Raw genomic sequence first — 13,000 nt, 5'->3', positions numbered from 1 at the left:
ACAGAATATATATATATATATATATATATTCTTTGCTGTGCTAGCATTGTAGAAAATGCAATGATAGAGAAAATTATGGATGAAGTCTAGGGATGCACAAGATAATACTCAATTCTGAGATAATGTGCATGGACTCATGGAATGAAAGGATAAAAAAGAAGGGGTAACCTTTTTGAAAGAATAATTATGCCTGGATACAAATAATCCTTTAACTGAAAGATAAGAAGGTGAATATACACAGTATGAATGACTTGTAGCCAACTGAGGTCATTTAGCGAATCAGATAAATGATTCCATGAAGGGGAAAAGTATTTGATTTCAACCCCAGAAGCTCAGAGAGACTGGGCCTGAGTCATTTGGAAAGATAGAGGTGATTCTCCAACAACTTTAGTCTTAGAATCCTTTGATAAACTATCAGTAATACAAATCTATTTTGTATGATACCTTAGGAAATAATACAAAGGGAGTGTGTTGTTTGTTTCTCTTATTTTTTTTTAATATTTGAGCAAATGATTTGTGATGGTGAAGGTTCTAAAACAAGAATTACACATTGCTACTGTTTTACTTTGTACTTCAAAGGCAGTGTTGGACATAATATATTCTCATATTTTAGACTATAAGCATGCTATTCCAATGTACATAGAAACTTTTTGTGACATTCTGCTACTTTCCTTGTTCGTTTACCAATAGGAGATGTTAAACATGTCTAAGAAAACAGCTTCTTGTTTTGTGAACTTCACCAGACTACAGCAGATCACAGACATTGAAGCTGAAATCTACCAGGTAAATCATGTTGAGCTTTTCACTTTCTTTTTTTTTTTTTGAGACAGAGTCTCACTCTGTCACCCAGGCTGGAGGCTGGAGTGCAGTGGCACGATCTCGGCTCACTCCTAGCTCCGCCTCCCAGGTTCACACCATTCTCCTGCCTCAGCCTCCTGAGTAGCCTGAGTAGCTGGCACTACAGGCGCCCACTACCCCCACTGGCTAATTTTTTGTATTTTTAGTAGAGACGGGGTTTCATCGTGTTAGCCAGGATGGTCTCGATCTCCTGACCTTGTGATCCGCCTGCCTCGGCCTCCCAAAGTGCTGGGATTACAGGTGTGAGTCACCGCGCCCAGACTGAACTTTTCTCTTTGTACTTCTAGTATAGGAAAACAAAAACAAAAGCTGGCCAGGTGTAGTGGCTCACACCTATAATCCTCGCACTTTGGGAGGCCAAGGTGGGAGGACTGCTTGAGCCCAGGAGTTTGAGACCCTGTATGGGCAACATAGGGAGATCTCGTCTCTACAGAAAAATTTAAAAAGTAACCAGATATGGTGGCACACACCTGTAGTCCCAGCTAATTGGGAGGCTGAGGTGGGAGGATCACTTGAGCCTAGGAGGTCGAGGCTGCAGTGAGCCATGTTTGCGCCACTGTACTCCAACCTGGGTGACAGACAGAGACCCAATCTCAAAAACAAAATGTGATCCTCCCATCTCAGCCTCCCAAGTAGCTGAGACTACAGGTGCGCACCACCACACCCAGCTAATTTTTTATTTTTAGTAGAGATGGGGTTTCACCATGTTGGCCAGGCTGGTCTCGAACTGCTGACCTCAGGTGGTCCACCCACCTCGGCCTCCCAAAGTGCTGGGATTACAGGAGTGAGCCACCGTGCCTGGCCCCAGATACTCTCTGATTGAGCTAAATGTTACTTTTGTTCCTTATGTAGAAAAACCTGGAAATTGAACTCTTGAAACTAGAAAAAGATACAGCAGATGTTGTTCATCCTTTCTTTTGGGTAAGTGGTTTGGTTTTAGTTAAGTGGATAATCACTGGAATTTCAGCTTTTTCTTGGATTACTGTAATAAGCACCAGTCAGTCAAATTATGATGCACTGTCGTTTTCCAGGTGTTTTCCAAAGCTAATGAAGTCGTCTATTTCTATGCTGAAATAGAAGTTCTGTTGGCTTGAGTAGTACAAACAGCATAAAAAGTGACTAAATTGGCTCTTCAAAGTCAGGAGAACTTGAAAGAAAAGTCTGAGGAACTTTCAGATTAAAGGAGACTAAAGGGACATGAGAACTAAAGCACTGTATGATCATGGATTGATTTTTTTTTTAATGAGATGGGGTCTTCCTATGTTGCCTAGGGTAGTCTTGAATGGCACAAGCAATCCTCCCAAATCAGCCTCCCAAGTAGCTGGGATCACAGGTGCGTACCACCATGTCTGGCAGTGTATTGAATATTTGACGAGAAAGTTTTCTTGTGGCCAGGTGTGGAGAGTCACGCCTGTAAACCCAGCACTTTGGGAGGCCAAGGTAGGTGGATTGCTTAAGCCCGGGAGTTCAAGATCAGCCTGGGCAACATGGTGAAACCCTGTCGTCTCTACAAAAAATACAAAAACTAGCCAGGCATTGTAGCGTGTACCTGAAGTACCAGTTACATGAAAGTCTGAGGCAGGAGGATTGTTTGAGCCTGGGAGGTCGAGGCTGCAATGAGTTGTGATCATAGCACTTCGCTCCAGCGTGGGTGAGAGTGAGACCCTGTCTCAAAAATTAAAATTCTTTTTGCTGTAAAGGACATTATTGGGATACTTAGTGATGTTTAAATATGGGCTGTATTAAATATTGGTAGTATTGTATCAATGTTAAATTTTTGAATTTGATAATGTGCTGTAGTTATATATAGGAGAATGTTCCTGTTCTTGGGAAATACATGCTAACGTTTCACAGGGAAAAAATATCTGTCTGCAGCTTACTCTCAAATGGATCAGCAAAAATAGAGAGAGAGAGAGTGTGTGTGTGCGCGTAGAGAAGGAAGATAAAAAGAAAATGTAGCCAAATGTTAACAATCAGTGAATATAAATAAAATGTATATGTGAGTTCACCGATTTTTTTGAAACTTTTCTGCAAATCTGAATTTTTTCAAAATAAGAATTTTAAAGAAAGGTCAATTGGCAGCCATTAACTGAATGGGGAAAATAATGAGATAATCAGAAATAGCTTGTAAGATGACTTTAAGAGTGTCACCCTGTCACCCAGGCTGAAGTACAGGTCACTGTAACTTTAACACCTGGTTTCAACGGATTCTCTCAAGTAGCTAGGACTATTGGCATGTGCCACCATGCCCAGCTAATTTTTTTTTTCTTCAATTTTTTTGTAGAGATGAGGTTTTACTATGTTGCCCAGGCTGTTCTCAAACCCCTGGCCTCAGTTCTCCCAGTTCAGTCTCCCAAAACACTGCAATTACACGTATGAGCTAGTGCACCAGCTAAGGTGACTCTTTTTCGATGGTCTTTTATAGACTGTTAGAGTCAGAGATAGGAAAAAAAAAAAAACTTTGTGTTAAGAATACAGCTCTGGCTATAAGAACTGAATAAGAGGTAGAGATGAGAAACACAGAGAAAGAATTTAGCACTAGATTTGGTTATCACTAGGAAAAGAGATAATAGAAATATATTACATATACAAAAACCAACTAAAAGAAAATTGTTGAAAATGAAATTGGTATTGGTATTAAAGATAGCAAAGAGGAGACAGGAGGGTAATGATGGGATGAATTTTTGACATTGGTGGTGTTAAACCAAGGCAAAGAAGAAATTATTAGTGATTCTGTTATTTGTCCTATTGCTAACTGTAATTACTGTTTTTAATTTGTATAGCTCAGAAGTGTCATACTCTGCAAAGCATGAATAATCATTTGGAAGCAGTGCTGAAAGAGAAGAGATCCCTTAGGCAAAGACTGTTGAAACCCATGTGCCAGGAAAACTTACCTATTGAAGCTGTTTATCACAGGTTAGACTGAAAAGTAGAAATTAACAGTTACACCTGTTTTCTCAGTTTACTTTTTGTTTTGCAGTTACTTTGCAGAATTCATAAAACAATTAGTGATTCTATTTGTTAACATTATTAATGTTGATATATTAAACCAGAAAGAAAATCGTTGCTTTTAGACCACTCACTATACCTATGGCAAAAAGAAAGAACTTGGCCATCGTGTTTTGGGAATTACAAATTATGACTTTAGTGAAAGAAATTCGATCCATAACATGTAATAAAAATCGTATGTGAAGTAAATTCATTGTTGTAAAGTAAAGTCATTGTTGAGTTAATGTTGCCTATATGTAAAAATTCTATTGTGGGCGTTTAACTGGGGCAGATGAAAACACTATCAACTAAGGGAGGAAAAAACCTGGATTCTGTTCTCATCTCTACTGTTTATATGCCTCAAAGCCTTGAGCAAATGATTTAAATTTTTCACTTGGTTTCCCAATAAATAGAATGGAGCACAATTCTATTTACATCCTCAAATTGAAGATGTAGATTATGACTAATGATAAATACCAGCCTGGGCAACATGGTATTTTTTAGAATATTTTTTAGAAAGTGGGTATTTGTAGAACCCACTTCTACAAAAAAAAAGAAAACAAAAATGAGCAAAGCATGATGGCACACACCTGTATTCCTAGCTACCTGGGAGGCTGAGCTGGGAGGATGACCTGAGCCCAGAAGGTCAACTCTGCAGTGAGCTGTGATTGCACCAGCCTGGGTAACAGAGTGAGACCCTGTCTCAAATAAATAAGAAACAAGCATCTGGGGATCTCATTGCTAACCTTCTCCACCAATGCCTCACTAGCTTAAGCAAATCAGTATCTTCTCTTAAGTGTCAGATTTTTTATTTTGTAGGAAAACAGTAGATACACAAAAACTTATTCTTCCAAAAAAACAAAACAAGGCTGGGCACAGTGGCTCAAGCCTGTAATCCCAACACTTTGGGAGGCCGAGGTGGGCTGATCACTTGAGACTAGGAGTTCGAGACCAGCCTGGCCAACATGATGAAACCCTGTCTCTACCAAAAAATACAAAATATGCTGGGCATGGTGGCACATGCCTCTAATACCAGCTACTGGTGAGGCTGAGGCAGGAAAATCACATGAACCCAGGAGGCAGAGGTTGCAGTGAGCTGAGATTGTGCCACTGCACTCCAGCCTGGGCAACAGAGTGAGACTGTGTCTCAAAACAAAAAACAAAACAAAACCCCTTTCCTGTGGCTATATTCAGTATCTCTTTAGTACATTATCATTACCCTTAGCGTATATATTGTACTACATCTAAGAAATGGGCAATGATTTGAAAGAGTTTTTGCAAATGCAGAGATTCAAAGTAGCTTTCTATGTAGGCTATTTCAATGAAGTACATTTATCCTTATTGTCTTCATTCTTCACAGAGAATGAGTAGATTGAAATGGAATGAGGCCGGGCGTCATAGTTCACGCCTGTAATCCTAATAATTTGGGAGGCCAAGATGGGTGGATCACTTGAGGCCATGACTTTGAGATCAGCCTGGCCAACATGACAAAACCCTGTCTCTACTAAAAATACAAAAAGTAACTGAGTGCAGTGGTGCACGCCTGTAATCTCAGCTACTCAGGAGGCTGAGGTGCAAGAATCGCTTGAACCCAGGAGGTGGAGTTTACAGTGAGCCGAGATTATGCCACTGCATTCCAGCCTGGGCAACAGAGTGAGACTCTGTCTCAAAAAGAAAGAAATGGGGCCGGGCGAGGTGACTCATGCCTGTAATCCCAGCACTTTGGGAGGCCAAGGCGGGCGGATCAGGAGGTCAGGAGATCGAGACCATCCTGGCCAACATAATGAACCCCGTCTTTGCTAAAAATACAAAAATTAGCTGGCCATGGTGGCATGTGCCTCTAATCCCAGCTACTCAGGAGGCTGAGGCAGGAGAATTGCTTGAACCCAGGAGGCGGAGTTTGCAGTGAGCTGAGATTGCGCCACTGCACTCCAGCCTGGTGACATAGTGAGACTCTAGCTCAAAAAATAAAGAAAAAAGAAAGAAAATAGGATGAGAGAGCNAAAAAAAAAAAAAAAGGAAAAAGGAAACAGAATGGGGTTTTTTAATCTAGGGAAATTCCTTTATTTTTATTTATTTTTTTTTTTTGAGACGGAGTCTCGCTCTGTGGCCCGGGCTGGAGTGCAGTGGCCGGATCTCAGCTCACTGCAAGCTCCGCCTCCCGGGTTCACGCCATTCTCCTGCCTCAGCTGCCCGAGTAGCTGGGACTACAGGCGCCCGCCACCTCACCCAGCTAGTTTTTTGTATTTTTTAGTAGAGACGGGGTTTCACCATGTTAGCCAAGATGGTCTCGATTTCCTAACCTCGTGATCCGCCTGCCTTGGCCTCCCAAAGTGCTGGGATTATAGGCTTGAGCCACTGCGCCCTGCCGGAAATTCCTTTACTTATATGAGAAAATGATTATGATTAACATTGAGGTTTCTTTAACATTAAGTTGGATTCCACATATGATTACTGTTGTCTCTTTCCATTTTTTTATTGGATGACAGGTTGCTTAAAGTGAAAGAGAAGGACCTTTTTAAAATCACTAATATTTCTATGAATGCAGAAAGGTTGTTATTGGCTCTCTAGGTTGATTGTAATTCTTATCTCAAATTAAAAGTCCTGATTAAAGGAAAAGAAAACGCAAAACATTTAAACTTAAAAAAATGGTTGACTTTTTTCTTTCTCTTTCAGATATATGGTACATTTGCTGGAATTGGCTGTGACTTTCATTGAGAGATTAGAAACCCACCTTGAAACAATTAGAAATATTCCTCATTTAGCTGCAAACCTAAAGAAAATGGTGAGTATTAATATAACTATCTTTAGTTATTTGATACTAGAATCTTAGAGGTATGCTCTCCCAGGTTGGCTTTTTAATAGCTAATATTACGAGCTAGTTATTTTTTAAATCAAGAAGTGTTTTCTTGGCCAGGCATGGTGGCTCACGCCTGTAATCCCTGCACTTTGGGAGGCCGCGACTTTGGATTACTTGAAGTCAGGAGTTGGAGACCAGCCTGGCCAACATGGCGAAACTCCATCTCTACTGAAAATACCAAAATTAGCTGGGCGTGGTGGTGTGCGCCTGTAATTCCAGCCACCCAGGAGGCTGAGGCAGGAGAATTGCTTGAAACTGGGAGGCAGAGGTTATAGTGAGCCGAGATCATGCCACTGCACTCCATCCTGGGCAACAGAGCAAGACTCCATTTCCAAAAAAAAAAAAAAAAAAAAAAAAAAAAAAAAAAAAAAGAAGTGTTTATTTATTTAGACCTTGGATTTAGCATTTTCTTTTCATATAATTTTTCTTTAGAAGCCATTTTAAATTCTTTTATTCCAACATTTAATAACCATGTGTTGCCTTCATTGTGCTGTGGCTATGCTACATGTATTGTGAAAGATAGATATGACCAAACCCTGCCTTCAAATTCTCAATGTTTGGTGAGACAGCTATAAAATATGTATTTTCTGCTTTATAGGATTGTATTTGCATAATCGATGCAGCAGAGAATTATAAAGAGATGCCATCTATTGAGCATAGAAAAGGGAGGAATTACTTCCAGTTTAGGAGGATTCTGAGTAGGACAGGGGTAGGAAGACTTCAATTAAGTTTTTGTTTTGTTTTTTAAATAGAGATGAGTTCTCACTATGTTGCCTAGGCTGGTCTTGAACTCCTAAGCTCAAGTGAGGCACCTGCCTCAGCCTCTCAAAGTGCTGAGATCACAGGCATGAGCCACCACGTCCAGCTTCAATAAAGATTTATTTAGGTGTTAGCAGTAAGCCGAATCTTTTTTTTTTTTTCTGAGATGGAGTTTCACTCTTGTTACCCAGGCTGGAGTGCAATGGCATAATCTCGGCTCACTGCAACCTCCGCCTCTTGGGTTCAAGCGATTCTCCTGCCTCAGCCTCCCAAGTAGCTGGGATTACAGGCGCCCACCACCACGCCCTGCTAATAGTTTGTATTTTTAGTAGAGACAGGGTTTTGCCATGTCAACCAGCCTGGTCTCCAACTCCTGACCTCAGGTGATCCACCTACCTCGGCCTCCCAAAGTGTTGGGATTAAAGGCCTGAGCCACTGCGCTTGCTAAAGTAAGCTGAATCTTAATGAACAGTTGAAATTTGGACATGCATCAGAAAGAATAGGTTGGCCAAAAGGAGCAATGTGAGGAAAGACATATAAGCTAAGTCAAAGAACCCAGGTAGTATAGGGGAAAAGTGATACTTTTGGCTGGTGCCTAAAGGTATTGAGGAGATTAGCTCAGGGTTAGTTTATGCAGTGCCTTAAAAACCAGACTAAGAATCTTAGACTTTACTGTCTGAGTATTGGGGAGCCATTGAATATATATGTGTGTGTGTGTGTGTGTGTGTGTGTGTGTGTGTGTGTCTGTGTGTGTGTTTTCTTTTTTTAGTGAAGGGTGCGGAGGAGTGACTTGATTAGAACTGTGCCTTAATCGTGGAGAAAATATTGGATAGAGCAGACTGAGCCTTGCTACTCCTAAGTATTGGCAGAGAGTATCAGCATCACTTGGAAGCTTGTTTTAAATACAAAACTACAGACATCATGCACCCTAGACCTTCAGAATCAGAATCTATGTTTTAACAAGTTCCTCAGGTGATTCTTGTGCACATTAAAGTTCGATCAGCTCAGGCCAGGCGCGGTGGCTCACGCCTGTAATCCCAGCACTTTGAGAGGCTGAGGTGGGCGAATCACAAGGTCAGGAGATCAAGACCATCCTGGCCAACATGGTGAAACCCCATCTCTACTAAAAATACAAAAATTAACAGGGTGTGGTGGCGCACGCCTGTAGTCCCAGCTACTCGAGGGGCCGAGGCAAGAGAATCGCTTGAACCTGGGAGACAGGTTGCAGTGAGCCGAGATCGTGACACTGCACGCCAGCCTAGCGACAGAAAGAGACCCCGTCTCAAAAAAAAAAAGTTTGATCAGCTCTGGGTTAGAAGACTAGGCAGAGAAACCAAAGGCAGAAAAACCTGGAGACTAATTTACAGTCATTCAGATAAAAGATTTAAAGCGTAGAAATACAGAAGATAATTTTTTTAGATTTTGGAGGTCAAATTTTTAGAACTTGGCTATGAATTAGACAAGGGACACATCAAAGATAATGAAGTTTCTAGTCTGGGTGACTTGAAGGTAAGTAGGATCAAGTGTGGGTTAAAGAAGTTAGTTTTTTGACACATCTTGCACATGTAGTAAATGGTCAATCATTGTTGAACTGTAGTTAAACTGAGTTTGAGATATTGAAGGTACATCCAGATAGAGATTACCAATAGTCTTAAATGTGGGCCTGAATTTTAGGAGCCTGAATTTTAGGAAGGAGGTTAGGTTTAGCAATATAAATTGAGGGTCATCTGCATTGAGTGATTATTGAAGACAAAAGAGGTGAACTCACAAAGAGTAGGTTTGTACTATAAAGTGGGAAGGCATAGTTTTAAGGAACTTTTGAAGTAAGGGGCTGGAAAAAGATCAGGTGTTAACCTTTGGTATCAATTATTCATGATATAATGAATTAATAAGAGACATAATTTCTCCTGTTTCCCTTTTCAAATGTTACAGAACCAGGCTTTAGCAAAAATGGATATATTGGTGACTGAGACGGAAGAACTGGCAGAGAATATACTCAAGTGGCGTAAACAACAAAATGAAGTTTCGTCTTGTATCCCCAAAATATTAGCTGAAGAAAGTTATCTTTATAAACATGATATTATAATGCCTCCTTTACCTTTTACTTCTAAAATTCATGTCCAAACTATTAATGCCAAGTAGTCATCAACTTCATTTTTGCTTAATTATGTGTAGTCATATGAAGTCTATTTCTAGTTGACTGTAACATGGGTATTAATAGTCTTTGCTGCTAGTAATACTGAAAGAACCTGCTTTATGTTGGAGTATCAAGATCTCAGGTTAATTAAGACCAAACTGACTTTTCCTTTGTTTTTCGTATATTTTTATTCTACCTTTCAGTAAAACTAGAGAAGATAAAAAATAGCCATGACAATTTATTAACATAAGTGAATTAACCATTTCTCAGGCAGAAAATTCTCTTTTTTAAAAAAATGTGTGTTTATGGTCTGGTGTGGTGGCTCACACCTGTAGTCCTAACACTTCAGGAGGCTGAGGCGGGCAGATCGCTTAAACCCAGGAGTTCAAGACCAGCCTGGGTAACATGGTGAAAGCCCGTATCTACAAAATATACAAAAAATTAGCCGACCATGGTGGTGCATGCCTGTAGTCCCAGCTATTCAGGAGGCTGAGGTAAGAGGATCACCTAAGCCTGGGAGGTCAAGGTTGCAATAAGCCATGATCACACCACTGTGCTACAGCCTGGACCACACATTTCAAAAAAAAAAAAGTGTGTTTCTGGCCAAGCACGGTGGCTCATGCCTGTACTTTGGGAGGCCTAGGTGGGCAGATCACGAGGTCAGGAGTTCAAGACCAGCCTGGCCACCATGGCGAAACAACTGTCTCTACAAAAAATACAAAAATTAGGCTGGGCGCAGTGGCTCACGCCTGTAATCCCAACACTCTGGAAGGCCAACCCAGGTGGGTGGATCACCTGAGGTCAGGAGTTTGAGACCAGCCTGGACAACATGGTGAAACCCCATCTCTAGTAGAAATATAAAAAATTAGCCAGGCATGGTGGTGGATGCCTGTAATCCCAGCCACTTGGGAGGCTGAGGCAGAAGAATCACTTGAACCCAGGAGGCAGAGGTTACAGTAAGCCGAGATTGTGCCACTGCACTCCAGCCTGGGCGACAGAGCAAGACTCCATCTCCAAAAAAAAAAAAAAAAATTCGCCAGGCATGGTGGCATGTGCCTGTAATCCCAGGTACTCAGGAGGCTGAGGCAGGAGAATCACTTGAGCCCAGGAGATAGAGGTTGCAATGCACCCAGATCGTGCCACCACACTCCAGCCTGGGCAACAGAGCAAGACTCTTGTCTTCAAAAAAAAAAGGTGTTTCTGAATTAGAAGAGTCTTCTTGAATCTGAAAATGTCTATGGTGATTATTCCTATGGGAATGTCACTAAGTATGCAGAAAAGAGTAACATAGCCAGCCTGACTTTATCCTTTGAAAGACCTGATGATAAGGTTCGTCCTTGGCTGTTGCATCTGGGAACTTAGATATCAGGTGTCTTGGTCTGTTCTGCTGTCATAACAGAATTACACAAACTATTTTATAACGAATAAAAGTTTATTTGGTTGATGGGTGTGGAGGCTAGGCAGTCCAAGAACATGGCGCCAGCATCTAGCGAGGGTCTTGCCATGGCAGAAGGCGTCATATGGCAAGTGAGCATGAGAAAGATATATGGGTCTAAACTTAGCCTTTTATCATGAGCCCACTCCCGAGATAGCAGCACTAATTCACTAATGAGGGCAAAGCCCTCCTTACCTAATCATTTGTTAAAGGTCTCATAACACTTTTACAATGTCAATTAAATTTCCAACACTTGAACTTGGGGGACATATTTAAACCTTAACAGGAAGGCTCCACTCACTGAAAAGAGTGGTTCATGGTAACTAACCTGTTTGTACAATGTGGTGTGTGCTGAACACCTGCTTTCTTCCTGGGAGTCTAGAATTTTGGTACGTGGTAGGTAGAAGGTACCTACGTGACCAGCCCCCAGTAAAAACCCCGGGCACTGTATCTCTAACAAGCTTCCCTGGTAAACAACATTTCTCACATGTTGTCACAATTCAGTTGCTGGTGGAATGAAACAACACATATGTGTGACTCCACTGTTAGGGGACTCTGGGAACTTGTATCTGGTTTCCCCCAGACTTTGCCTCTGTACCTCTTCTCTTTGCTGTTTTGCTTCATATGCTTTTGCTGTAATAAATCATACCTGTGTGATATGCTGAATCTTGTGAATTCTAGCAAATCATGGAACCTGGAGGTAGTCTCGGAAACCCTGGCACACAAAGCAGTTCCTGAGTGTTCACTGGCAGCTGTAGAAATAGGCAAAGAAGAAACAGCAAAGAAAAGGGCACATTGTGGTATAACTTTGGAGGTTTACCTTGCAAAATGCTCAGATATTTTACCTATCTGAGGTTATTGTGCATATAATAGAGAGTGATATACTAACAACTGTCTCGGGATATACTCTTTTTAATCAGTATTGTAACTATCCTTGGCTTATTTTACTTTTAGACTTGGGGTTCTGTTTTGCTATAAAACGTGTACATCAGTTTTGTTTTTTGTTTTTTTCTTTTCGAAGACAGGATCTCACTCTGTCACCCAGGTTGCTGAGAGTGCTTGAGAGTGTGGTATGGCCTGATCTTGGCTCACTGCAGCCTTGACCTCTCAGGCTTAAGTGATCCTCCCACCTCAGCCTCCCAAGTAGTTGGAACTATAGGCATGTGCCACCATGCCTGGCTAATTTTTGTATTTTCTGTAGAGACGGGGTTTTGTCATGTTGTCGAGGCTGGTCTCGAACTACTGGGTTCAAACGATCCTCCCACCTCAGCCTCCCAAAGTGCTGGGAGTACAGGTGTTAGCCACCATGCCTGGCCTCATTGCACTCCTTAACACAAGAAGACTTCAACAATGATGAGTAAAATAGTTGTTTATAAGGAAGCAGGATCATTACCAAAATAAATCTGGCTAAAACAACAGGAATCGTGTTTTAAAGCCTACTTTGCTATTATTTACTAGCAGGATAAGAGTGGTAATATCTCAAACATTACATAGGCATAGCCTTTAGTTGTATTTCATCAAAAATCTGTTCATACCCCATGTTGGTTTCAAAACATACTATGCTTTTTCTTGATGTTATTTCCTATATTCATTTGTGTGTGTGTGTATGTCACAAATATTGATATGCCTGGTTGTTTATTTTGTTTTCTATTATGCCTTTTCAAAATATAAAATAAATCTGTAATTTCTAACTAAAATTTTGTAGTCCTAGTCTGAATTTAAAGTGGTAGAAAGGACTGATGTACTCTTTAGCTTATACAGTATAGGCATACAGGCTATCAGAATCAAAAGAGCTGGAGGTAAGTTAAGCCTGAGGTCTACTTTAAAGGGAAAAGCTAATTTAATACTCTTCCAAAGTCAGTCAGTGCTGATTAATTTTTCTTTAATTATTCAACTTTTAGATGTGTGGATACTAAAAACAAAAAATCAGCTCTGCATGCCTTTTTTTTTTTTTTTTTTTTTT

The 13,000-nt window shown here is 40.8% G+C and overlaps 1 protein-coding gene across 6 annotated transcripts in view; it reads left to right on the top strand.

Annotated features, from left to right (window-relative positions):
• HAUS2 (HAUS augmin like complex subunit 2) overlaps positions 1–12,734 on the top strand; it is a 21,152-nt gene extending 8,418 nt beyond the window's left edge. For 2 of the 6 annotated variants that reach the window (XM_017860305.1, XM_017860376.1), the window contains exons 2-6: positions 691–783; positions 1,711–1,779; positions 3,642–3,774; positions 6,523–6,631; positions 9,398–9,866. In XM_017860305.1, the coding sequence (XP_017715794.1) occupies positions 3,668–3,774; positions 6,523–6,631; positions 9,398–9,607 (426 nt within the window). In that variant the 5' untranslated portion in view covers positions 691–783; positions 1,711–1,779; positions 3,642–3,667 and the 3' untranslated portion in view covers positions 9,608–9,866. Of the gene's footprint in view, positions 1–690; positions 784–1,710; positions 1,787–3,142; positions 3,232–3,641; positions 3,775–6,522; positions 6,632–9,397 lie in introns of all 6 variants that reach the window. The other 4 variants (XM_017860177.1, XM_017860246.1, XM_017860508.1 and 1 more) reach the window with 4 other exon arrangements.
• The last annotated feature ends 266 nt before the right edge of the window (positions 12,735–13,000 follow it).

Source organism: Rhinopithecus bieti, unplaced genomic scaffold, assembly GCF_001698545.2.
Source record: "Rhinopithecus bieti isolate Rb0 unplaced genomic scaffold, ASM169854v2 scaffold_495, whole genome shotgun sequence".
Taxonomy (NCBI): Eukaryota; Metazoa; Chordata; class Mammalia; order Primates; family Cercopithecidae; genus Rhinopithecus; species Rhinopithecus bieti.
This window is presented reverse-complemented; position numbering and strand designations above follow the sequence as displayed.